This window comes from Centrocercus urophasianus, unplaced genomic scaffold (assembly GCF_019232065.1).
Source record: "Centrocercus urophasianus isolate 14NV4802_14NV808 unplaced genomic scaffold, USGS_Curo_1.0 seq_23, whole genome shotgun sequence".
Lineage (NCBI taxonomy): Eukaryota > Metazoa > Chordata > Aves > Galliformes > Phasianidae > Centrocercus > Centrocercus urophasianus.
In genome coordinates, this window is record NW_024884789.1 from 1,959,671 (window position 1) to 1,986,757 (window position 27,087).

Here is a 27,087-nt window from a genome sequence, read left to right on the forward strand (position 1 = left end):
AGGACACAAGTTGGGAAATCAAATCAGTGAGGATTACATGTTCTGGCAGCAGTGTTTCTGCTTTATCCTGTGCACTTCACAATTAGAAATTACCATTTTTCCCATGCTTCATCACTTTTTGCTATACTGGATACTGCTGATGCTCAGAGTAGATATTATCAAAGCTAATTATTGCTATGATTTTTTTAATTTTTTAAATTTTTTTTTTAATTGAGGGAAAGAAAAGGGAAGGGAATTGCTGGATCAAGCCCTACGCAACCTGATTTCGCTGTGCATGGCCCTGTTCATTGCAGGGGAGTTGGACTAGATGACCTTTAAAGGTCCCTTCCAACTCTAAGGATTCTACGATTCCTTGAACTGGCTGGTGAAGCAGTTCCTTGCATGCATTCAAGTGCTTCCTCGCTATTTTCAAGTGTTTGCTTGCTCTCCTCTGCTTTCCAGCATAGACTCTTCAGATTGGAAAGGATGGGTTAATTGCAATAGCAGTTTTGTGCTATGCAAGGAAGACAGCAGTAAGGAGCAGGCTGGGTTGCTGGAGGATTAGTCATGTAGGTAACACAGGATTCTATCTCCAAGTTGTCAGTTTGGCTGTTGCCAGCCCTGGTGGGGTCAGCTAATTGCTACCATCTGGGGTTGGATTTTCAGACTGCTCCTGTGCTAGTGGGGTGTGCTGATTCTCTCCTTCTGTGAGAGTGCAACCACTGAACTGTGAGACCACCTGAAGCTCCATGAAATAAATGGAGGGGGCAGAGAATCTGATCGCAGCTTTGTTCCCTGCTGATGGTGCTAAGTAGGCACAGCTGCTCTGACTCAGCTGAGTCTTTGAGGGCAGAGGAGTGATGTAGGTTTTGCTGCTTGAGACACCCATTTATCTGCAGCTGGAGAGGGACGAGAGGTAATGTTTGCAGATACTGTGTAAATTGGCTGGCTCTCTCAACTCAGTAACTCTTGCCAGAGCTGGCATTGGGTTCCCAGTTGCCCAGCTGTGCCTCTCCTTGGCCATGCTATGTTTGCCCCAACTCCAGCCCTTGGTTCGGGATACTTCCTTCTTCTCCACAAGCTGTCTTGCCTAAATTTGAGTTCAATTCCAGGTCCCAGAAGGTAGAAGAACCCCAGGTCATTAGCAGTTCAATATTCTCTGACATTTGCATTAACACGTGAGGAGAGATGTGCATTTGTGCATGGGAGTCAGCAAGGAGATCCAGCAGCTTTTCCAAAGAATATGCTAGCATAGCGTTCCCTCAAATGTGCTATTCCTGGAGGATCTCATTCCAGGCACAGTCTTTGCACTATAGACTATTTTGATTTGAAACATGACTTTTTTGATTATTGCTAAACTAAACCTTGAGGCAGTTTTGACTCGGGCTGGCCGACGCTCAGTCATGCGCGGAGGAATGTTCCAGCAGTAACATTCCTTTGGGCTGGGGTTTGGGATTTGGGGTCTCTGCTTAGAACTTCCTCCCGCATTTGTGCTTCTTTCTTCCTGCAGATGGAAAGCCTGTTTCCACAGATGTGATCGTGCTGGGTCGGACAAACCTCCTCATTCCTTCCAGCCAGCCCCATCACTCTGGAGTATATGTTTGCCGTGCTAACAAACCCCAGACCAGGCAGTTTGTTACAGCTGCGGCTGAGCTCCGGGTCCTGGGTGAGTGGAGAGCAGAGTAACTGCTGCAGGGAGAAATGCTGCCAGGTAGCTGTGGATTACCTGGTCTGGCATCCGGAGTTTGCGTTGTGTTTGTGACCCCTGCTGGGGAAGAAGGGAGCCAGGTTGGAGTCAGAAGGCCCTGTGCTGGGATAGCTCTTGGGGTGAATGTAACCTTTTTAATTTGCGGTTTAGTTCCTCCTATTTACTGAACCGTTTTATGCCTTATTCCTGTTCTCCAGGGTTTCCGTGTGGAAATCTGGATCAGCAATTAACTTTCAGTATTGTGGAATTCAGGAGGGAGAACAGCCTAGGATCAGGGAATGCAGTGCATGATTGATACGGAATTTATTTTTCCTTTTGGATAGAATCTAAATTAAGCCTCTAGAGTCTGCCTGGCAAATCCTATCTTGTAAGCAAAGCTGCTACTGAATAAAACATAGCAGTGAGGGGGGAGGAGAAGGGATTTTCTCTGCTATCTTTCCCTCCTCCTTACTGCATTAATTTGTCCTCTCTCCTCCCAGCTACGCCCAGCATCTCCCAGGCTCCTGAAACCATCTCGCGCACCCGAGCCAGCACGGCTCGATTCGTCTGCAAGGCGGAGGGCGAGCCAGCCCCCACCATTCACTGGCTGAAGAACGGCGAGGCCATCCTCTCCAATGGGCGAGTGAAGGTCCAGAGCAGCGGCAGCTTGGTGATCAATCAGATCGGGCTGGAGGATGCTGGCTACTACCAGTGCGTGGCTGAGAACAGCCTGGGCATGGCGTGCGCCACTGCCAAGCTCTCCGTGATCGTGCGGGAGGGTTTGCCCAGCGCTCCCAAGAAGGTCTCAGCCGTGTCCCTCTCCAGCACCACAGTCTTAGTGTCCTGGGAGCGGCCAGAGTACAACAGCGAGCAGATCATTGGCTTCTCGTTACATTACCAGCGGGCTGTGGGTAGGTGTTACCTGCCTGTGCAACCAGGCAGTGGCAGCGGGGATGTGGTGATAAAGGATGAAGGTCTGTGTCCCTGGTTCTGGGCACAGAAGATCCTTCCAAAACCAACAGGAGACCCACCTTAGTACTGGGCCTTTTATAATGGCAGGAATTCCCCTGGATCGTTACCTGGTGTAGGGAACCTGCTTTGTTAGGGGGTTTGGACTCGATCTCTGGAGGTCCCTTCCAACCCCTACAATTCTGTGATTCTGTGACTGTGCTTAAAGTAAAGAACTGGATGTGTTAGTTTGGGTAGTTCAAGCTGCTGTAGCCGGGTGATTGCAACACCTCTTCCATCTACTCCCATACTCCCATTTCTCTTCCAACAGGGCTGGAAGAGCTTTAGTGCATCCAGATGCTTTGGAAACTACCCAAACTATCTCCTAAGTTGTGTTTTCTCCCCTTTCTGGAAGCAGTTGCAGCGGCAGCTAGACTCTTTTTCTGGGAACTAGGTTCTGTTACTGTAGAAACTAAGTAAAGCTAGAAAGTCTCTGCTTCCAACTCCTGGCACCTTGCGGTGTCCTGGCTGTTCACTGACCTGCTGATTGGTGTTTCCTTGACTCCAGGAACAGATAACGTGGAGTACCAGTTTGCTGTCAATAATGATACCACCGAGCTGCAAGTCAAGGACCTGGAACCCAACACCAACTATGTCTTCTATGTGGTCGCGTATTCTCAGCTTGGAGCCAGCCGGACATCCTCTTCCATAGTTGTTCAGACCTTGGAGGACGGTGCGTTGAATTAGATGGGTACTAGTGTCTAAAAGATATTCTTTCCTGTTTCCTGGTGAGTGTTGAAGATGATGTAGAGAATAGTATCAACTCCTGGAAGCCTACACCTATGTCCTGTAGCTTTTTGTTGTAAATCCGTTGTAGAAGTAAAGAAACCCACCCTGATCTGATCATTGGCTTGGGTGATGGTGAGCATGAAAGTGACTTTGCTGACAATGGGACTTGTTGCATTCAGGTCCTCTGGACTTTCACTGACGTAATGTAGCATTGCTGCAAACTTGCTGCTAGGCCAGACATGATTTCAACTCAGAAGAAAGATGTCTATCACAATTTGTAGAGCTGGGAACAGGCTTGAAGTAGGATCCCTTAAGAGTCAGTTTGTGTTGATTTTGCCACTTATCACATAGCATTTCTTTGAGCAGTGAAGGCAGAGTGCCAGAAGGACTGCTGCCCAACAGAGAACATGTACAGCTCACAACAGACTGCAGGACAGAGACAGAAGCAATGTTTTTGGCAGACCTCATGCAAGCCCCTGCTATGCTGTGGGGTGCATTGTGTGCTTTAATGCTCCTGACGTAGAGCACTGCATGGTCTCACACCTTTGTGTCTGAAGCTTGAAAAGCTGAGTTGAAAGCATGAAAGCTGCCTACAGCACAGAGCTGTGATTCTACAGGAGAGGGGGATCACCAAGCAGAAGTCTGGTATCTTTAGTGTCAGTTAGTGTCTCTTTGATGCTCCATGGTACCGCACAGGCAGATTAACCAGCCTGTTAACCTGCCTGGTTTGTAGTTAACGCAGGGTCACCTAGATGTGGCAACACAGTGTGGTGTGGCCAGCAGGCACTGAGCAGCCTGTTGAAGCTGAGCAGCTCACCTTCCCTCCTCCTCAGAAAGCTCCTTCTGGTTCTCCGAGCTGTTGGGGATCTGTAGCATGTTGGATACACCCCATGACAGCTTGTCACCAGCAGCTGTGCCAGGTAGTGGCCTCCAGCCAACTGAGATGTGTCAAGGTCTTGCCACCACCTTTGCTGACTTTCTTTTGCATTTTCTCAGTTCCTAGTGCTGCTCCTCAGCTGTCCCTGTCAAGCATGACTCCTGGTGACATCCGTGTGACGTGGTTACCTCTTCCTCCGGAGCTGAGTAATGGCAAGATAACGAAGTACAAGATTGACTACTGCACTATCAAGGAAGGTAAGGAAAAAAGTGTGTTTGAAGGGAAGAAGGTTGTCTTTTGCTCCAGCAGCTTCAACAACATGGCTTGCTGAGGGGAAGAGGTATAAGACTGAAAACGGAGGGACCCATTTTTGCCAGGAGCAGAACAGCCCTCCCTTATATCTGGGCTCTGCTGGTGATAGTCATAACAGTGCTGCTACTGTGCACTTCATACTCCTCTGAGGTGCTTTTTTCTGTGGTTGTGGAGGAACCAGTGTGCCCAGGGGATGGCGTGTGTTTGTGCTGCCCCATGAATGCTTGCATAAACAGCTCTTTGGTGTGCTTTGTATTTTGGGAGAAGAGCTTGATGCTGGCTGGGGAAGAAGGGTCAATGCATTTGGTTCCTTTAAAACCAAGTCTACTCAATGATCTGTATGTAAGTATCCTGGCAAGGTTGTGTTGCTCTGTTGCTAAGTTTTATCTGGTTTTATATTGTCAGCCACTCTAAGAAGCCTTCAGCAGGGATGGTAACACTTCCGTATTCTGAATGCAGTTGTTCTGATTCCATGTGTGCTTGCTTTGCTTTCTGGGTGTTCACTTTTAAAATAATCAAAACTCTGCAGCTTCCACTTCCCAAGGTTATGCTTCTGTCTAAGAAGGCAATGAGGAACGTGATGAAGTGCTGGACATGTTGCTGTGTGCTTGATCTGAATTAGTAGTCTGCAGTGTGACTCCTGGCTCTTGTGTTTTTGTTTTGTTTTTATTTTTATTTTTTGCCTTGAGCCTGCATGCACCTCTGTGGGATCATAAGACCTTAGACATTTGCAGTCCAGGATTTGCACCTAGCAGTACCTTGCTACATATCAGGACAGCACTCTCAGCTGATCTTAGGTCCAGTGCAGCTGAAAAGCAAGAGCTGTGCATTCACCAATAGTCAGGATGAATCCTAGCAAGACCCATTAGTTGTTACAGCTGAAATCTCAGGTCACTCTCAGTTTAAATTTCCTGTTATGTTCCTTATGAATTTGGGTAAGCTGAAAACGGAGCAGTCAGACCTCAATGTAGCATTGGTGAGGTTGTGAATTTTACAGAAGCAAGGCTGCTGCATGGTTCCTCTTCAAATTAAGGTGACGCTTTAAGTACAGCAGTGAGTGCCATCAGTTCCCATCAGCTTGTGCTCATATTCTTCTCTCGTGTCAGCAGCAGCAAGGTTTCTGACAACTGCCCCCAGGCAGGCTCAGTGGTGCTGAAGGCACTCTGTGGTTCTGAATGTGATGAAGGAGTCAGGATATCAGCTCTGCCCAGTCTTCAGTTCTCAATTTTCCTGGTGGCAAAGAGTGCATGTAGACCATGTGATTGTTGCTGGGTTTGTTTCTACACTTTGACTGGGAAAGCCCTTTTTCACTGGTGTCACCTTGGTTCCAGCAGATCAGGTTAACTCCATTGAAGTGGGTGGAAATGAGACACAAATCACTCTGTACTCGCTGCATCCCAACAAGGTGTACAAAGTGCGCATTGCAGCCAGCACCAGCGTGGGCTATGGGGCCCCGTCTGAGTGGACCCAGCATCGGACACCTGACAGGGACAACCAGACACGTGGTAGGAGGCTGGCTGTTGCTTGGGGTTGGGGATGCGGGGTGCAGGGTGTTATTTCTCAGATTGGGAACTTGAGGCATAACCAGAAATGCTTGTGTTCATTAGGGAATTCCAACTATTGGTTTTGATTAGAGCAGAACGCCTGCCTCTGACTTTCTGTTGAGCAGCCCCTGTATGTCTTGGGTAGTGGGTCTTTCCTCCTGTGTGTAGTTGGTAATGGAGATAAGTGACTGAACATTTTTTTTCTTGTTCTTCCAGTTCCATTTGCACCAGCAGAATTAAAAGTCCGAGCGAAGATGGAGTCTCTCCTGATCACTTGGCAACCCCCAGCCAACCATGCCCAGATATCAGGCTACAAACTCTACTACCGGGAGGTGGGCCAGGAGGAGTCCAGTGATGAAAGCCCTCTGGATGGCGCTGAAGATGAGAGCTGGGACGTAGGACCTATAAAGCTAAAGAAGAAAGTGAAGCAGTATGAACTGACTCGACTAGGTGAGCTGGTTGCACCCCAGCATAGGTATGGAAACCCAGGGTCTGACTTTCACACTTGATAGCAGTCCCAGGATTCTCTCCTCGCCTACAGCTGTGTAGGTCCATGACCATATGAGCACCCTTCCTGAATTTGTTTCTAAGAGCACTCAAAGTACTTTGTGGTCTGGGCTTTTTGGGACATATTCTGAGAAGTAAGAAACGGATGAAACCAGATAGTATTTTTAAGTAAGGACTACACCAATGCATAGTATATACTGATGAAAGGATATGAATCAATTACTGTTCATTGCTATGTCAATATGAGAGTGCTTGGATTAAGATCACCAGTCAGGGCAGTGATCTCTCCTTGGCTATCTAGTTCTAAGAAACTTCACAATTGCATATTTTTTGAAATGTTTCTATGCTAAAATGCAGATAAGGGTTAATTCACAGCATACTAATTTTGGGTCAGTATTCTCCTCCACCTCCCCTAAAGGAAAAGAGATAGCAGAGTGTCTGTGAGTGGAGAACAAGCCTGCATTGCAGTCAGGTATACCTGCTGGGCTGACTGCCTTTGTTTTTTTTCCCATAAGACATTACGTTTTAACATCTGATTGTACTAATTAATTGACTTGCTGATCGATACAGGATGGAGAATGAAAAGAATCATGGCAGATGAGTCCTTAAAGCAGTTTTCCGCTTCTTAAGAGTTCTTCCATCACCCACTTCATGCTTCATCTGTGCCTGCTGCTGAAACTGAGAAGTGTCTAGCATATGTATGATGCGTGGTGTAAAGGTCAGCCTGCAGCACCTGGAAGAACAGCTTGTGTCATCACTGAGCAAGTTTCCAGCACTCCAGTGCAGCAGCCATCCTGCCACAGAGAGTGTTAACAGTTACGAGTTTCTCTGAAGAATTTAGGTCTGTAATTATTGCACTGAGGAAACCACATGTGAACATCCTCACGTGCTGCTCTAACCACTGGCAAATCAGTGAGCAGAGGGACTCGGGAGTGGGCTCAATTGGTTCCAAATGCTCTGGCATGGCAATGCTAGAAGGCTGCTTGTTCTTCTGTAATTACTTCCTTAAATTGGGCATCCGTCAAGGCCTAATGGCTTCCTTATGATTTGGCTGTTGTGTATCAGCTATCATTGTATCAGGAAGAAAGTCTTGAGTTTCTTCCAGCATGGACGTTCTCTTTTCTACCCCTGAGCTGCTGAATGATGTCCTCCTGCATGTGTACAGTACAGAAGGGGGTCAGAATCTGGCTGTGCTGTGAAAGACAGAGGACTGAGCATGGAGCAGGGAGGAGTAGTGGTTGGGATTTGGAAGGGTTTAGGCTCAGAGCTCCCCAGGGCAGGTGGTTATATCTGCTTTGGGGGTCCTGCAGGCAGAGCTGGTACCAGTCTCAGGGCAGACTGGCAGACTTGACACAGTTTACACTGTTGCATGTGGCTGATGGGAATCAGCCAGAGGGGCTTCCAGCACAAGGTTGTCCATGTGGGAACCACAGCAATGGAAAGGAAAGCAACATTATATCTCTTGCTATCAGTGCAAGTTGCTGATGGTGCTGTCTGGTGGAGGGAGGTTTGCCCAGGTGGCCCTCAGGGGATGGGCTGCTGAAGAAGCGTGGTGGCTGAAACTGCAGGTTGAGACAAGAGCTTGTTTCACTCTCTCTCCAATTGGTCTTGCCAATAAATGGGCTCCAGTTGTCTCCACCACCTCTTCTCTGTCTTGCAGGCTTCCTTTTCCTCATCCTTCTTACCCCCAGTATTTGTCTTCTTGATTTTGGTTATGTCCCAGCTCTCTCTATTTGAGCTGTCTGAAACAATGGAAGATATTTTCTCCTGTGCTCTTGTTAAACTCTGAAGGAAACCGTATCTCCTTGGAGTGATATCACTAAGGTCTCTCTTTGTATCTCCTCTGGGGAGATATGCTGAAATCCTGTCAGAGAGGTGGGCAGCTGTTCAAAGTTACAGAAGAAACACAGCAATTTCATGATCCCCTGAAACCCAAAGGAAGTTGTCCTGGATTGCTGGGGTAACTTACTGCTGAGAAGTTCTCACCAATTTCTGTGTTCTACAATTAGTCTTTGTAATGGTGTGTTACGACCAGAGCTGTCACTGACTGAAAAATAAACAATAAGCATCTGATCCTGTCTTCCACGTTCCTGTGAAGGAAGAGTGCATTCCTCTGCAAGTGACTCCCCGGAGATCTGGGTGTTTTCCCATTCAGGGGAAGGTATGGCATCTGGCCTACATGAACACCTTGAAAAATTGAATGAAACAACATATTTAGCATATTGAATGTATTACACAGTCATCTAGATTAGTGACTTGAAATGATCTGGACTAGATTATTCTGCTTATATTTAATGTATGATGGAATGTAGTGAAATACATCTGTTTTCATGCTGCCTACTAGCTTCTTGACAGCTTGATAGAGCTTTATGTCTGCCAGTTCTAAGAGCTTGAACATCTGGGCCTGTGTATAAAAATTGAAGCCAAACCTCTGACTGAGAAGCCCAAAATACCCGTTTGCAGAATATGAAGTGCTTGATCATGTAGCAGAGCTGCTCTGGCTTCGTGTGTAAGTGTCTGCTGTATTGATCCTACATGAGGATGGAGACAGGACTTCTCCTTCCCTTCACTTCATTCTCTGCTAGGAGCTGCCCACAGCTGTATCACATCTGCGTGCTCTTCCTCTTCATGTTGGATCTCATCATCTGTGATGAGCTCGTGTCCCAGTGAAGCCCAGCCAAATGCTCAAGCTGGCAGGAGATGGGTTCTTGGTTCCATCAAGTCTATGGTCCCAACTGTTTAAAAGGCAACTCCCTTTTGGCCTTTTCCTCCTTGTGTGGGTTTGAAGTGTTTTCTTGTGAGTTTGAAATGCAGATCAGATATCTTTGGAGGCAGACAGAACTCTGTTTGCTTTTGAGATTCTTTCAGGGAGAAAAATGTGGCTGAACTGTTTTTATATTCTGAGCATGAACATGTGTTGTGGAGCAGTGAGAGCCTTTGGTAATTGGTACCATTAGCCTCTGGGAGCATAATGAGTGCAGTAATAATAAAATTGGCATTAATAAGAAGGGGTTTGTTCTGCGTATGTTGTCTGGCAAAGGGAGCAGAGATCCATCAGGGCAGGGAACGAACAGGCACATCCCAAATTAACAAACTTCATTAACACACTTCAGCTAAAGATAGTCCAGAGTGCTCTTCCTGAGCTCCTTGATGGGCTGAAGGGAGGAGCTGCTGAGTGTCATTTGAGAATTTTGGATGTCCCAGTCTGTTTTCTCAACTGAACGTCTCCGTGAAAAAAAACCCTTTGATGTTGCTTGGCACGGCAAAGTGACTTCGGTGATGGGCAGCTTAAGGACTTCCAGAGAGCAAGTTCCTCCCAGCAGTGAGTAAATCAGGATTGTAGAAACAAGAGGTGCGTTTTGAAGAGACAAAAGGATGTTCTTACTCCAAGAATAAACAATACAGCACATCCACTCCCATGGGGATTTTGTTAGCTTAAAGGGGAGAAAAATCAGGAGGTCCTGAGATGATGTGCTACAGACTGTGACACTGGTTAGCCCCCTTGGTGGCTGCAGAAAGTCAATTTGCTGCCGATCACTTCTGTGAAAAGGGAGTGGAGAGCTTGGGAGTGGCTGTGATAATACATGCTCCAGTTGTGAGACAGTATTTGAGTGCAAAAATCCTCTAAGGGGAAATGTGTCCTGATTTGTTTTAGCAAATTCAGCTCCATCAGAGCTGCTTTCTTGAGTCAGATTTAAGAAAACATGTCTAAATGAGGAGAGCTGCTTACAAACATAACCCTGGTTAAACCCTGACTGATTTTTTTTTCTAGCTCCTGGGAAGCTCTATGAGGTGAAGCTGGTGGCGTTCAATAAGCACGAAGATGGTTATGCAGCAGTTTGGAAGGGCAAAACAGAAAAGGCGCCTGCAACAGCAGTAGGTGAGGAATGCCCTCTGTTTGTTGTCTGTCTCTTCTGTTTGGCATGTGGCTTCAAAAGCAAGGTAGAGTTACAGAAGGACTTCAGGAGGGACATTAGCAAAACACGAGAAGACCTACATAAGGGAACTCCCTTGGACAGTCACTGCAACTGCATTGGAGGAGTTATCCTGAGAAGGAGAGAAAAGAGCAAATTACCCCTTTCTCATTAGGGTCGTTCTTGTGCAGAGTTGAATAGCCTTCGTGGTCTTCTCTCTGGCCCTGTTAATGGCTCAGGGCTGGTCATGGAAATGCCAGGTATGCCTGTAAACATTAAAGAACATGAGTAAGCAGGATACCACTTTTCTCACATCATTACATAGAAATTAAAAGCTCTGAGGACCCAGACTCCATTTGTAGCTCTGCCAGTCTGTTGTGGGGTGTTCAAAGAGCCTGTGCTCCTCCTTATCTGACGTGGGTCTGTTGAGTGGGTGCCCTTGAGGCTGACCTCCTGTGTACCACAATAGTACAGTGCCATTAAGGCGTGTGGATCCTCAGTGGGATTTTTTTCACACATAAAGAAAAGCATGGATGGGCTGCGTACACAGGTTAAGCATGGTAATGCTGGAGGCACCTTTTTTGCAGGCTTCACAACCTTGGTATATTTTTTCCCCTGTTTTGTGTCCGTGTCCCTTCCCTCACTGTCATTTACATTCCCACATCTCTTTTCTCTTTACATCTTGCACCACTATAGATCCCCCTGTGCAGAAGGGTCCTCCACTGCCTCCAGTCCAAGTCTATGCAGAGTCCAACAGCTCAACTTCTATATGGCTCAGATGGAAGAAACCTGACTTCACCACTGTCAAGATTGTCAACTACACCGTGCGCTTCAGCCCTTGGGGCCTGAAGAATGCCTCCCTTGTTACGTACTACACAAGGTAAGGGGGATGCTAAGGATTCATCTGCCATGTATTACTCATATCAGGAATAAACACAAGGAAGGAGGAATCTGCAGGGAAGTCACAGTGCTGAGCAAAATCTCAGGTGTTTGAAATGCTGGAAATGTCTGCTTTGTCATAGACACAGTCAGAGCTGCTGAAATGTGGCAGTGGAACTTCCACAGTGGGGATTTATCCATTCATTTGGTAAAGGTACTGAGGTGGCCCTTTGTGCCATCTGATACTCATGGTCTCGTGAATGCCTCCTTTTTTGGCAGCTCGGATGAAGACATTCTCATTAGTGGGTTGAAGCCCTATACCAGATATGAGTTTGCTGTGCAGTCCAATGGTGTTGGTATTGATGGGCCCTTTGGCAGCGTGGTGGAGCGATTCACCCTTCCTGACCGTGAGTATTGATGGAAATTGAATCCTTCCCTTTCCTGGATTTCTGTTGAAGTACAGATAGAGCTTTAGGGGAGATGCAGATGAAAGAAAGGAGGGGGTGTGTGTTCTCATTGTCCTAAAGATGATCAGCACTGCACAACCTCAAACTGAGCAGTATCAGCACTGTCATGTTTCCCTTGGGTGTTTGGCTACAGTGCTTGGCCACAAGTCCTGCCCTGTGCTGGGCTCAGAAGCCTTCCCTCCGCACTCTCTGCAGCTTGTTGGGATGAGATGCCTGCTCACCTGGGTCACACCTCATTTTGTGCAATCAAAGATAACTGTGGCACTACTGAAAAGAATTCACAGTAAACACAGAACATTCAAATGCTCTGCTCCTCATTTCTACTGTTCATGCTGGGTCTCTGCTTGCATCTACCAGGTCCCTCGACCCCTCCATCTGACCTGCGGCTGCACCCCCTCAACCCCTATGCAGTCCAGGTGCACTGGTGTCCCCCTGCTGAGCCCAACGGCATCATCGTGGAGTACCTCATCCTGTACAACGCCAACAACACGCAGCCTGATGAAATGTGGACCTTGCTGACACGAGAAGGTGAGCCATCCTGAGGTACTGGCACACAAACACGTAACTAAATACCAGAGTTCCGCTGCTGCTTTGCCACCACCGTATGAATATGCTTGAAACTGCACATTGTGATCCTTTTTTGGCTCGGTTTTTGGTCAGGAAATATCTTCAGCACTGAGGTGCATGGCCTGGAAAGTGATACCAGATACTTCTTCAAGATGGGAGCAAAGACGGTCGTGGGATCTGGTCCCTACTCAAACGTGAAGGATGTGCACACCCTCCGGGAGAAGCTGTCTGGTATGAATTTCCCCTTTGTTCCAGAGCAGGACACGAGTTGCACAGCTGGAAATCACTGTTTGTTAGCAGTAGCATTCCTCTTTTTGCCAGTGAATTGCCTGGTGCCACTGCAGAATGTGGGATGTGATTGTCAGTGAAGAGGATCACAGCAGTCCTCAGAGGTGCATCTCTGTAGGCCCCAAGTGGCTGCAGAACCCATCCAACAATAGAACTTGATCTCTTTCCTCTATCTCTGCCCTGTGGAAAATCACATGCCATCTGCATCTCGCTGCCTTTATTAGGCCTGCGTAGCATGAAATTAATGAATGTGCATAGATGCCAGTTTGCTTTTAGGTGTTCTAAACTGTCACTGCCAACACTCTTTTCATTTGTGCATATAGAAGTATCATCCATTGGTTTTAGTGAAGCTGGTGCTTCTCTGAACACAGGATACTTTGTGCCTTCTTTCTACTAAGAGCTGAAATGATGTATCATCTGTCTTTCCCCTGCTAGATGTCCTGGATATCCACTCTGTCACGGGAATCATTGTGGGAGTCTGCCTGGGGCTGCTCTGCATACTCTTCTGCATGTGTGCCAGCTTCCGCAACAGCAAGCAGAGGTAGGTGTCACTCAGATCCCAGGGGATAAAGGAGACAAAATGTGCTGTGAGCTTCCCTCTGTTCAGATGGGCTGTTTGGGATGCAGTGAATGACAGCAGTTAATGTAAAGACTGAGTCATAGGACTAGATAGCTAAGGAGCATACTTAGTGTAATCTCACTGATTTATTTTCTCAGTATTTTCTATTGTTAGAGTAATAGATTTTTGCAGTGGAAAAAATATCAAGAAAAGAGAAAAAGCACTATTTGCCAAATTATTGCCTGTGTGCTCGGGCAGGTTTTGTTTCTGAGGTTGGGCAACTCTAAGGATGTTTGAAAAGGATACATTAGCATTCTCTTGGGAAGATGTTGAAAGATTTCCAGTGACAGACAGATTGGTTTCAGTAGGATTGGACTCAGCCTAAAGCCTCCTGCTATTCCAGCAGTCTGAATGCAGCCATAAACTTTTGGAAAGACCATGGTAGGAAACCAGCTTAGTTCTTGAGAAGGGCTTTAGGCTGGTAAGGGATGCTAGGACTAGGAGTGAGCAACTTCTTCAGAGTGTCAGGGCTGGGGCTTGGGTCTGGTTGCTTCTGCAGGGGCAGGCTGAGCGGACTGGGCTCGACTGCTGTGTCTGGTAGTCTTGTGACTGTTTGGGGCAGAGGAAATGTGAGGATAATTGGAGATGTCAGCTCCTGCTTGTTTTTCCTCAGGGAGGCTCTGCCAGGCCTGGATTCCCAAGCAACTGGCAACCATACTTATTACCATCGGGGCAGGCAAGGGGTGGCTGCTCCCTGTGCTACCTCGGACACACATGAGCTGGAGTCCCTCATGTCCCCACTGCCAGAGGATGCACCTGTGCCCCTGGGAGACATCACAGAACTGACAGAAGTGCACAGCCTCATCCACACGAGCCTCCCTGAAGACGCTGTCCATGGGAAGAGGAAGGTAATGATTCCTCCCTAGGGGGGAGCCTCCCTTTGGTGTTCTGCTGCTGGGAAGTCCAGATCTGATTCTGTCTTAGCTCTGCAAAGTGCTGGTAGATACTGTTGCAATTAGGGTGAGAGGTGCTTTGACCACGTGCACTGTGTTTACTGGCATACCCTTGAAGGCGTACAAGAAGTAAAACCCTTTTATTTTTGTGAACGCTTTATTTTGAAGAAGTCTTTTCCTGCCGTACTTGGTTTGCCTGACATTGTGTTGTCTTTCACTCCTCCCTGCCCATTTCCTCTCTCAAGCTTGTCTGAAACATTTCATTCCATTAGGGAACCTTTAATTGGCCTAATTTAGTTAATCTGTTTATGTCTCTCTTTGTAACCCAGGGAGAGCATGTAAAGTAATTAGGAGGTTCAGTAAAACAAATGCATTGTGAACACACGGGATTTCATGTTTGCATTGACGATATGCCTGCATGTCACAGGAGGATACCTGGCGAACCTGTGCTTGTTGCTAGCAGTGAAGCAGCTATGGCCTTTTAGAAATGAGAAATTTCCAGCTGCTGTTAATAGTCCTGTGCACTGAAGCCATGCTCGTGACCATCCCCAGGTGTTGTGTTGGATCAGTACTCAGCTGAAGGAGACAGTTTGCAGCCAAACTGCATCCATGGATGTCAGTGGAATGCAGCTCCCATTCTGGACCCAGGCCGAAGCGTGTGAGGAATTTCCTACAGATCTTTCAGTTAAATAAGGAACAAATGTTTTCAATGATGGTGACTTACCCAGAAAACAGGTCTAGTGGAGGGAAATCCCCTCCTCTGAGAGGCCTTTTTAGGGGCGGTGTATCCAGGTCTCTCTTTTGCAAAAGGATCCTATTCACAAAGCTCTGCTGAAAGGTTTTTGTGCCTACAAAGCAGAGGCTGGAAAGGGCAGTGCCAAGGTCCAGCCATTCAGGGCATAGGCTGTGAGCTCAGGGCCCTGGGTTCTGTCACGGAGGCTGGAAGTTGGTAGCAGTCAGGTGATGTTCAGAGATGAGCGCTTCAGGGAGGGGGCAATTACAGCTGCAGTTTCTCTGCCTCCCTAATTGGATGGGGAAAGGCAACTAGGAGTTAAATTTGCCAGGGAGATTTGCTAACAGAACAGAGGGCCTGGCTTTTGATGGATGTGGACAGAGAATCAAGGATCACCGAGGAGCAGCCACCCGAAGAGCAGTGCTGTCACCCGTGCTGCCCAGTGAGGATGACCTGGCAGGTGACAGAGCTGGCTGCCAGCCGGGAGCAACAGGCTGCTGTTGCTGGCAGTGGGCACTGGAGGGAGATGTGCTTCCACACAGCAGGCCCCACTGCCCCTTCCTGCAGGAGGTGCCCCCTGAGCCAATCTCCTCCTTCAGTCTGCATATTCAAAGCTGAGAAGTCTGAGGTTGAAGCCATCTTCACACTTCGGTTGCCATTTCTTTTGTGCTCGTGTGCCGCGTGTGGTTGAGGTTTTGAAAACTGAAGGCAAAGGATGTGGTAGAGCTGCAAGAAGGAAAGTCCTCATCGAAAGGAGTTCTTGGACTGCATCGTATCACATCACTGCAGAACTCAGGACTTTGGCTGAGACAGCCTCGCAGTCTGACGCTGCTGCTGTGGGGCAGGTTCATAGAGCTGCAGTGCCAACGAGCTGGCAACTGAGGATGTGTGACCTTCTCCAATTGCCTGCTGGGCCCTCTGCCCTGAGAATCTCTCCTGAAACATGCTTTGTGTTGGCTGCGTAGCACTTGCTGTTAGTGGCAGCCATTGCTGCTCCTGTGCTTGCAGACTTTTCCCATGCTGGTGCATTACTTAGCATTTCACAGATTATTCTCCATTGGTCTTGTTCTTGTTGCAGCCTCAGGCTTCAGTGGAGATTGGAAGCTCCATGTTGTTAGGAGATGTGCAGACACTACGAAGGGACTATTCCTGTATCATAAGCAGTCAGAAGCAAATGAATGCTGTTTTGCAGGGATGGAGAACAGAGAGTGAGGGCAGGAAGCCTTTAATGACACCAGGACTGAGCAGGCTCCTGCAAAGAGTCATAGGCAAGGGCTTTGAGAAGAGCCATTGGGTGTTCTGAAGGTTTGGATCACCGGGTTCTTCACATGCAAGCTTTGAGTCCTCCTGAGCCGCTGTCAGTACTGCTGGGGGAGTGGGATGGTGTGAGTGGAAGGGCACGGTGTGGGTTTGAGCTCTGCTCCCACCCTGGATGGTGACGTGTCCCCCTCATACAGCACGCTCCTGCTGCGACCGATGTGTTGGCACCGGACCCTCTGATGGCTGCAGCTCATTAGGCAGGCCTGCATTCAGCCATTGAGCAGGCCCTTTTCCTTCCTCTCTCTGCATTTCCCAGTGGAAACACTTGTTGGTGCGTGTGCAAGTCCTTGTGTGATTTTCCTCTTTGAATGTCTCCCCCTGTGCAGTGAGCCCAGCCTGCTGCCCCCAGTAGCCCACCTTATAAATGGTGCCGTACCGTGCAGACTGTGGTGCTGCGGCTCTGCTTCCCTGACAGATGGACTGAGGATGATAAAACGGCTCTGCTCCAGACATCCCTGTCACTGCTACTTGTGGGCCAAGTGATTTGGGGGTGGGGGAGAGTGTTAAGAAGCATCTGCTTTCCATGGAATACTTGAGGTTTTTGTTGAACGGAGCCAAACTCCAGCCTGGTTCTGTGTAGGATTTCAAGCTACTCTGAGTAACTGTCCATGTGAAACAGAGAGGGTTTCAATGTCAACATTTCCTACGTGTTCATTCTCAGCTCATATATTTGCATGAAATCATTCCTTGTCGCTGCGAAGGTAATATGATCTCAGCACATTTTTACTGGTTGGAGTTTCTATAAAAAGGCTAAAATGAAGAGGCTTGTTTGCTTTGATAAGGATTTAGCTGTAATGGAAGCACCTTTTATTGGAAGATGTTTTTCTTAGTTTCCATTTTCGTCTTTGCAGTGAACTGAAAAGGGGATTTTTCCCTCTTCAAAATGGTATTAGACTGACACTCCTTGCTTTCATTCTTCTGCTGTAAAAACCAAGAGACCATTTCCTTGTCTTCCTTCAGCAATTCATCATTGTGCTTGTGTAGAAATAAAAAGTATCATTTTTTTATGCCAAAAACTTAAAAAGCAGAAATGTTTGGGCACACAAGACCTTCTTCAGGTCCATGGTGAAAGCAGACCTGGAGTTAACTGCAGCTACCCAGCCTTACAGACATAGCCCAGAGAGAGCTTGTTGTTTTTTTCCCCCCTCAAACACAGTGTGCATGAACAACATGTGGGATATAGGCCATGTTGTGTGGCTGATGGTTTTTTTCTGTTTGTTGAAAGTTGCAAAGTGGTACAAAACAAGTTTGTTCTTCATTGCAGCCAATTTCAGCCAGAGCCGAACAGGCTGTTCCCAGAGTCATCAAAACCTATGTAAACATGGCAGATTGACATTTCCGCTAACAGATGGTCCTTTGGGGATTGCAGTAGAGCTGCCTGTTTCTTTCCACATTTTTTGGTATTCACAAGATGCCTGCAAGAAGGTTTTCAAGTTTGGTCTGTGTATGTGTATGCGTGTGATGCTCAGATCTCTCTGATGGCAAATATGCATGTAAGCATCTATAATAGGACACACGCGTTTCAGTGTGTGTGTGTGCAGATTTGTGTAGGTTGAATGCTGAAGTTTCCAGGCAGTATTTGCTCAGTAACGTATGTTCCTTGGAAAAGGCACAGAAGCCATCAGTCAGTGCTGTCTCTGCAGAAAGCCTTTCAGATGGCAGGAGAAGCAAACTGAACGCATTCATTGGATAGTCGTGTTCAGTGATGCTCCTTAGTGTGAGCCGTGTGCCGTTGTTTGGTTAATTTCTTCTTGTTAGTGTGGTTTAATGATTGTCCACTTAGAAGGGGAGCAATTAGGGAATGCTCTTGGCAATCCTCATCAAAGATTGTGGAGAGAGGAATGGCGAAGATGCCACCTCTAGTATCCGTGTCTACATGAAGGACTGCCTGACATCCACAGCTGCAGCGCAGAAGTTGCTGTTCTGCAGGGTGCTGTCACATAACCAAGGCTGTTTTCTAGGGACTGGATCCTGAGGCTATGGCAGAGCTGCTGTGAGTTGGGGTTGGCACAGGATGTAACACTGCTCTGCCTCCCACTGGGTGTTGCAGTCAGGGTCCAGTGCTCTGCTCTATGTGACTGTTCAGCTGTGCCTTCTGCCAGCACCGACAGCATGAGGTAGCATTTGCTTCTTGCTAAATAGCTGACTTAGAAACGCCTGGCTCATGTATAGCATCTGATCATGTATTTCTACCTAATTTCCAGCCAGATGGACCGAGGCATAAGGAGGTCAAATGACTCATGCTAGGTCAGGCTGATGTCAGAAATCTCCTTGCCGTCTCAGCTGGGTCATTCTGTGCTCCTCGTTGCTGGAATTGAGTGGGCCTGTGTAAGTGGTGGCCACATATGCAGAGCAGAAACTTGTGTTTCCCCTGGCTGACAGTAAGCAATAGGTGTCTGGTGGGTTTTGGATAGACATGCCATCGTGCTGACACCACGGCGTTCTGTATGCACACACAGACATGCATGCTCACAGCTGTGTCAGGTCCAGATTTCCTCTTCACTTTCTCTTGGCTTCAGCCTTACACTGTTCTTTCCCTTCTATCCAGGCAACACGTAACATCTGTGGAACACACCCAGAGCTGGCTGGCTCGCATCTTCCTCGTGCTGTCTGTGTGTGTGTGTGTGTGCGTGCCAGCAGCATGGCTGAGCTCAGGTACACGCAGGGCGGCCCAGTAAAATCAGACCCTGGAAAGAAAATACTTTTCTGCCTGTGAACTAATAGTCTGAGCTGTTAAATAACTTCAGCTCTTAAAGGTACACATTTCCCATACACAGAGGTGTGCATTCAACAGTTTATTGGAAGGGGAAGCTGAGAGAACCCAGAACAAATTGCATTCAGCTCATATAATTTAATTAGATCTACAAACAAGGTAACACTGGTTGCCCAGGGGATTTAAGCTGAGCTAAGAATTGCTTGGTGGTCTGTTGCAATAAATCAATAAAATAAGGCCCCAAATTTTGTGCCTCTTTATGGATGGGCAATAGCAGAGTGTTTACCCAGGCCCTAGCTCGGAGCAGGAAAGAGAGAGCAGTTGTCCCCAACTCATACTGGAGCACACATGCCAGCACTCACAGGTGACAGCCCTTCTCCATGCTGCAGAGCATTGCTTTGCCAAAGCAAACACCGGAAGCACTCAGCTCCAGACTTCCGCCATCCCTGTTCAGTTTTGCAGTGTTTTTCAGCAGGCTTGCACAGCTCTGGGCTGCTGGCAGCTTTGCAGGGAGCTGGTGTCAGTGGGCCCTGCGGTGCAGGGTCTTGCACAGTGATGCAGTTAGCCTCAATATGTGGGAAGCAGAGGAAAGCCCCTTCTGAGTCCGCTCGTGAGCCCTCTGGTAACTTTCATCCCCTGCTCTGCATCAGACCTTGTAACCCTGCTGTAATGTGGTGACTGCACTGGCCCACTGTGACGAGCATTTCTATTTTGATGCTGTTGGAAGAGTTCCCTGCATTTAACTCGCTCTTCTGACACCATGGTATTTTTCCCAACTTGCTCTTTCCTTTCTCGAGCTGCTTCTCATTTCAGGTTTAAGCGGATAAGAATCTGTATCCGTGGTAATTGGATCTCTTCTCTCTTCTGATATTTTTTTTTTCTGCAGTCTTCATGGAATAAATCAGCTAACCAGCCCTGGACAAACAGCACAGCCAGATATAGGGACACTATCACAAAAGAGCCTCTCCCTGCTGTGAACGGATCACTGAAGCTCCCTTCCAGTGCAGGACAGAAGCTTTTGTTCCAAGCTCTGGTTTATGATGCCATGATGGTGGGTGTCTTTGGTTTATTGACTTGTGGATTCGGAGTGTTTTTTCCATTTCTGTATGCCAGCTCTGTTTTTCCTTTTTGCAGCATCGGAAAAAATAGCTGACCATGGGCTTTATTTTTTCCTAGGTATAGGAGTGTATGCTTGTGCCACTGGTGGGATTTGAGTAAGATCTGTGCATATTTTTTTCCACTCATTTCCGAAAGTCTCAGCTCTCCCCTCATTGCCTTGACTTCAGGCAGCCCAGGGGGCCTGAAAAGGGCTGGAAGAAAAACAAAAGCTGAAAAGGGCTTTGTCCTCTTGGTGATGTCTACAGGTCTTGGGCAGCTCAGCTGGCAGGAGGGCTGCAGTAGCCCTGGTTCCTTTGGGCCTTCGCTGTGGCCGTGGGTTAGGAGCTGCAGTGCTCAGCACAGTCTCACTAACATGTATGGTGTGCCTGCTTGGAGAAGGCATTGCATTTTGGTCTACAGTAGGAGTCAAAGGTTGAGGGTTGATTTAAGCTCCTGAAACTCCAGGTAGAGTATAGCAATTTCCACTGCACTTGCCACCTTTGTGTGCATGTATAGATTGGGAGAAAATGCTATTTCTGGTTTTGTTTCATTGGAATAAATAGCATTTGTGCCACGTAACATCTATGCCATCCCAGCAAAGTAAGCCAGTACCTATTCGGGTTGGCTCTGTACCAGAAGGTGGATCTAATTACTGCTTTAAGAAGCTCACCCCCAACAAATACTTCTAAGTAACCCACCTATGTTTTCTTCCTAGATAGTAGTGTGAAAATCAATTATACACAGGATGTAATTAACATTGTGGATAGAGTTAAGATGATGTTTTACAACCCAATTACAGGGCACTGTTTACAGCACAGCTTATCCATCGGAGTTTGTCAACAAAAGGGGAAAACTGTTAAAATATGTAAATGATGCAAAAAAATTGCCTTCAACAGAAGGCACAAATTACACACGAGATATCTCACTTCCATACTTTGAATTGTCTTCTTACTCCTAAATCACACAGTGCAGAGTCTGAGCACTGATTTGCCTGAAGAGCTCTTTGGGACCTTCCAAACTCGTTTGACTGTTGAATTACTGGATGATAATTTGGCAGAATGAGTGACCTGTTAGCCAGGCTTGTGGAGACCTATAGCCTGAATTCTGCTTAAACTCTGCAGAAGTTAACTGCTTTCTTTCTGATTTGAAGTGTTTGAATTTATACCAACCCTTGCAAGTTGTGACAAGGGTTGTAATGAGCAAATGAGCAAACCTTTGGTGTCATGTACCAAGATTAAACCAGAAAAGGGAAGGGAGCCTTGGTGTGGGTCTTTACCACAAGCTTTCTCAGCAGCCAATTTTCTGAAGTGCTGCTCTTGAAATCTGGTTGTCAATATGGAAATGGAGCGGTGAGTTTTGAAAATTGTTGTCTGACAGAGGCTTGGAGGAGTGGTTGCTCCAGCCTGCCAAGAAACCTTGGGCAGATCACCCCTGGGACTTGCTTTCCCAAATGTAAAACAGGAATAATGATCCTGAGATTATCTAAGTTGCTTCTTAAGGCTTCAGCTCTGAGAAACATATCAAGATAATGCTTAATAGCAGCAGGTGTACATCCCATTGCACTCTGGAATTAAAAAAACCCACACGTTGCAGTGCTTGGTTAGGTCACAGCCTCAATTAATTGACATGGCTTTTTTTTTCTTTCTCCCCATTTCTGATAACAGAATGAAGTAAAGAAGAGTCACCCGCCAGCCAGCCTCCACCAAGTGGAAGCAGAGGTCATTGTTCATTCTGATTTTTCAGCCTCCGACAGAGACTGTGACTCCCAGCTGCGCACCCTGGATACTCAAGAGACAGAAACCGAGGAGCAGGACCCTGAAGAGTTTTCCTCTGGTGACCTGGCTCTCCCCAGCTCTCCCAGCACCCAGCAGGATGCTCTCCAAGCATTGATGGACTGCTCGGGCAGCGTGGAGGCTCAGACCCAGGATGAGCTGTTGTATGCCACCAGACAGACTAACACAGCAGAGGCCGTTTGCATCCCTGGGCTCACCAATGGCTTCCACAGGAACGGGGAAAGTTTGGATTCAGTGGAGAGTGGAGATTTGGACTCCATCCCGGAAGGCAGGGGGGATGTGCAGGCAGTCAAGTGCCAGGCGCTATCTGTGGCCCCAGAGGAGGCTCCCCTGTGTAGTAACTCTGGTTTAACCAGTTCATCCTCAGCATCTGAGAACATAGCATGTGTCCACAATCATTGAAGAGTAAACTAATCTGATTTTGATCATGGGAGAGCTAGAAGCACCGCTAAGGGCCTGTTCCCTTGAGGTACTGCATGCCCTCGGTTCACTGGATCGAGCTAAGAAGGTGCAGCATCTCACCAGAACGGGGTTAGGACCTGTCAGCTGTACATATCGCCTTCAAGAAATCAGTAGGTAGACTGATAAGGGCCCATCTTTCTGCTGAAGCTAATGAGCAACCTGGTGTTCTGGGAGCAGAACTGAGGTGTCTGCCGAAGACTGACATGAAACCACAGCTAGAGCAGAGCCTTCTGTGTTGGGCTGGTGCCATCACCTCACTGTAGGCCCCTGTACGCCTGGCAAGAGGCACGGTGTGCTGAGCCAGTCTCCTCAACTTCTCTTGTCCACGGAGGCCTTGGACTACCTGCTGCCTTCTGGTGTTGGGATGGACTTTGTCAGAGTCCCACACGGGGGTGGAACCAATGCAACAAACAGAGCTGTAACCACCAGCCTTTTCTGCCCTCCCGTGGTTAAAAGGATTATAAGGCTCTCTTGGTACGCTGCCACAGTAACCATTGCTAGCAGGCTGATGTAGTGGCCTTTTATTACACACTCTACGAGTGCCTCTAACAACTTGTACTGTATAGAACCTTCTTTGGTGTCTGGGTCATTTCACCAACCTGGACTTTGTTTTATGAAGGTTCTTGTACCTAATATTTTAGGTACGCATCTGTCCTTTTAATGTACGACATGTATTTTTATTTCCTTGGAGCATCTTTATATTATTTAATTTTATGAAGTGGAGTAGCGTGTGGTATAGAGTAGCATTTTTACTACTTCTCTCTTTCCTTTGTTTTTTTTGTCCTCCCTAACAACACAACTACCTCATGTCTGTTGGAGAAAAAAGCAGTAGATCTACTCTTTTGTTATAGTCCATTATAGGTTTTAACTTATTCTTATACTGCCTTTTTCTAAAGAATATGTTTGCACTGGTTGTTGACTATTTTTTTGAATAGTGCTGCAGAGCTGATGTCTATCTTGCTTTGTTTCTAAGTATTGCTTAGACACGTTCCCTACAGCTGGAGGGGGTTGTGTTTCTTTGTAGGACTGTGTTTTACAGGAGCTGGCCAAAGGAGACTGCTTCAGCTGGCAGGATGTTGATCAGTTTTTCTTTAAGAAATTTATGCTAGCAAAGAGGAAGAAAAGAACCAACAATTACAAAATTAACTTGTGAGCCTGGGGACATCTTTTGTGCTCAAATGGAGACCACTCATGCTCAAGTTCCAGAGAGCAACTCGGCCTCCCATAAGCAGTGAGCTTGCTGAAGGTTTTGGATGAACAGGAGATAATTTCTCATCGTTTCTGAGAACCCTCTCAATGTGCCCTGCGTTGGAGCTGAGCTGGACCAGCTTTTGTCCTTGCTGCCAGACTGCTGTTCAGCAGGGAACCTCTAAGCCTCCATGTACACTGTTGGGAAGCTGTTGTTGAAGCTTCCACCTTTCCCCATCCTACAGTTTCTCCCCCCAGCATGACACTCTGTTACACGTCTGTACTTCTACTTGTTGACTCAGCTGCTCCAGTTGGTGTTTGGAGCGACTCCAGCCCAGGAGTCTCAGAAATGCTGTTCTGGGCTCTGAAGCACCATGGCTGAAAAGCAGAGGCTGGAAATCATTGCTAGGCAGGAGTTAATGCATGAAGCTAGAAAGCCATGATAACTGGGCAGTGGAAGTGCATAATTAACCTCCAAGAACTCACTGCCACAAGACTTTGAAACTAACAACTTAGCAGTGTTACCGATAAGGCAGTGAAGTGTTATTGCAGGCAATAAGGGTCATTCACAGTTATATGAGAGCGGATGCAATTGCAGGAGTGTAAACCCTCCAACTGGGGACTATCAGGCACCAGCTGTGGAGGTGGGGGCAGATTTCTGTAGCTGGACCTGAGCTGAGCAGTTTCGTGGGGGAGTCCTTGCCTGGACAAGCCATGCTAACTTTGGTGTGCAAAAGGAGATGAAGACCACGCTCCAAAAAAGCTCGCTCTAGAAGAATATCTGTGACTTCTTTCATCTCCAAAGCCAAGTTGGCATCTGCAAGCATGAAAGCACGTCAAAGGATTACTTCCACTGATATCCCACTGCTGGAGGGCAGTGCCAGGAGGAGTTGGGCCCACAGCAGGCACAATGGATGTTGGAGCTCTGCTGGCTTCCTGTGGTCATGCTGTATCTGGGGCAGGTCACGTGTCAGCCCTGATCTTTCCATACAGAGGACTTGTGTGGATGGAGGCTTAGTCCCGTGGCTGATGAGGGGCTGTGCCATAGGGACACTCCTAGGTACATCCACCCTCTGCTTTGTCTGTACCAGCTTTAGGAATCACATAACCATGGGCTGAGCAATGCTGATTAGCCCATTATCCATCCCTGCCTGTCATGGAAGCCCGCACAAGCAAGCATGGTGTGGCACTGCTCACCTGGATCATCTTGGGCAAGTCCCAAACCACTGGGTTAGCTGCATAGTCTGAGAGCAGAGTGCTCTCCTTAAGCACCACAGAAATTCTTTGTTTCCTCATGTTGAGGCTTCTGAAGCATGAAGCTTGGATGTCCAGGTGCTGCGTGACAGTGGACTGAGGCAGCAAACCTCAGCTGCAGAAATCAGAGCAGGTCTCTCAGAAACAAGAGATCACTGCTGATTGGCAGCAGCAAAGCTGATCTCTGTGCCCTCGTTTGGTGCAGCTGTACCCCAGTCGTCCCCCCCATGCTGATTGGGCACATGTGGGACTGGATTAGAAGTGAAAGGAAGAAGACAGATAACATACATTTCATGTAAAGCTTGAAACAACCAGTGCGTATATTTTTTTATCATGAAATAAGTAGCTTTCTTGCAAATTTCTCACAGACGCTCAAACTGTTGATACCTTTAATTACCCATTGTACTTAATATATGTTCCTAATCATCAGGCTCCCTTCCCCCTTTTCTCCCTTCCAGTAACACTAAAGGTTATTGCTATTCAGCTTTTTGCCAGTGTGTGTTGTTTTACTTTGTTAAAATGTCAAATCTGTCTCTCTGGCATAATTTTGTGGTATTAATGTTACCGTTTGGCTACACAACTGTATATTTCCATGCTGCTGTGAGTCACAATTCTTATCCTTTTCTTCTTTTAGATCTTTGTTAGATGAAATACACGACTGAGCTGAATATCTCAACTTTGCAATTTGATTTCTTACTTAACAGACAGTAAGGTTCTGGTTTAAATAGTTAAGATGAGCTAACTTATAACCTAGGCTTTGAGAATTTGTTATGTTACTAGCTAATAATCCTGAGATCAGCCCATGAACACACCTATAAGAAAACACCCATTGTAGTGGATCGCTGTGTATGTTTTTGATCTCATTAGAAATAGATGTTTGGAAGGGATCGTTGTGTCTTTTCTAATCAATACCCTTGTTAGAAAAGAGGTGTGTAGTCCAGCAGAAACCTACCATCTAGTTCTGTTATCATGTTCCTATGCTAATATTTTAAAATTAAATTTCGTTTCACTTTCTGCACAGTGCATAAGGATGTGTAACCAGAGCTTGGTCTTGTTTGAAGATTGTGTCTGTATTTGGTTCCATGCTGTACTTAATTATAACTTTCTTTCTTCAGAGACTGTTCTTACTCCACAAATACTCGAGTGCTAAAGTGTAAGAAAACGTTGTCCTTATATTCCTTAACTAATGGATTATTAATAAAACCCTAAAAAACCTCACACGCACAACAGAAAACCAGTGGAATTTGTCTCATGAATCCATCTTTTGCAGCTCTTGCTCTGAGGAAGAGTTTTGCTGTGGAAGGCTGATCCTGCCCCAATGCTTGTGTATCTCTGCAGCCTGACTAGAGCTGTGCCTTGTGGTGTGAGAGGGACCGCATGTGCATTTGCTTACATCTCCAATCTCCTCATGCTTACCTGAGGAACTCACGATGGATCTGAGCAAGACCTTGCAGCTGAGAGCCCTGAGGCTCCGTGGCAGAGTGCCTCTGGTGTTGTGCTGGGTCACAGTGAGAAGATGGCATAGGTTTCACCACCTCTCTGCAGCCCATACCCGACTGATGCAGGACTTGTTCATCTGTGTGAGCTAATAGAGATCACTGATGGAAAGAGTGGAGGCAAATACCCCAGAACCAGTGTCTGGTCTGCTAACTGGAGGTTATATTGCAGCTGCAGTGCTTGCTGGTGGGAGCAGGACTCGGGATTCATGCTCACATCAGTGCCTGAGCTTGTAACCATGGAGGCTGGGAGTGTTATGGTGGTGAGTGCTTTCTTCCTTAGACATCACTCTGGTGGGATTTCAGGCACAGTTTGGGGTCAGCAGGTCTTTCTTGATGCTTGCTCATTTCTCAGCTATTGAGCTGATTCCTATTAAAAAAAACCAAACAAACAAAACAAACCCAAACCCTCCAGTTTTATCCATTACATTATTGAGGAATTTTATTTGGAGAATAAGCAGAAGCATCTAGCAAACAAACGGTGGGACCTCTCTTAGACGATGCACTGAATTAAACACTTAGTGGCTTGTGTCCAGCCAGATTGGTGAGAAGATGCCTGGCAGTGCCTGAGGAACGCTATTAACCTCCCGTGCATCTCCCTTTCTTTCTAGGATGCATTCCCTACTTGAGTAGATAGCTTCCATTATTGCTTTATGCTTCCAGGACTACAGGGCCATAAAATCTCATTTTATCTGCATTACAGTGGTAATAAATCTGCACTTAGCATAGTGTTCTCTGATGGTGGTTGAAGGGAACTCTG

General features: G+C 47.0%; 1 protein-coding gene across 3 annotated transcripts in view; it reads left to right on the forward strand.

The window, feature by feature from the left end:
- Positions 1–26,068, forward strand: part of IGDCC4 (immunoglobulin superfamily DCC subclass member 4) — a 78,627-nt gene extending 52,559 nt beyond the window's left edge. For 2 of the 3 annotated variants that reach the window (XM_042823949.1, XM_042823951.1), the window contains exons 6-20: positions 1,490–1,645; positions 2,167–2,577; positions 3,183–3,347; positions 4,400–4,537; positions 5,924–6,097; positions 6,353–6,586; positions 10,416–10,523; positions 11,254–11,437; positions 11,716–11,843; positions 12,261–12,431; positions 12,564–12,701; positions 13,194–13,299; positions 13,991–14,225; positions 19,923–20,087; positions 21,799–26,068. In XM_042823949.1, coding sequence (XP_042679883.1) covers positions 1,490–1,645; positions 2,167–2,577; positions 3,183–3,347; positions 4,400–4,537; positions 5,924–6,097; positions 6,353–6,586; positions 10,416–10,523; positions 11,254–11,437; positions 11,716–11,843; positions 12,261–12,431; positions 12,564–12,701; positions 13,194–13,299; positions 13,991–14,225; positions 19,923–20,087; positions 21,799–22,329 — 3,044 coding nt within the window. In that variant the 3' untranslated portion in view covers positions 22,330–26,068. The remainder of the gene's footprint in view (positions 1–1,489; positions 1,646–2,166; positions 2,578–3,182; positions 3,348–4,399; positions 4,538–5,923; positions 6,098–6,352; positions 6,587–10,415; positions 10,524–11,253; positions 11,438–11,715; positions 11,844–12,260; positions 12,432–12,563; positions 12,702–13,193; positions 13,300–13,990; positions 14,226–19,922; positions 20,088–21,798) is intronic. The other variant, XM_042823950.1, reaches the window with a different exon arrangement.
- Positions 26,069–27,087: the final 1,019 nt, after the last annotated feature.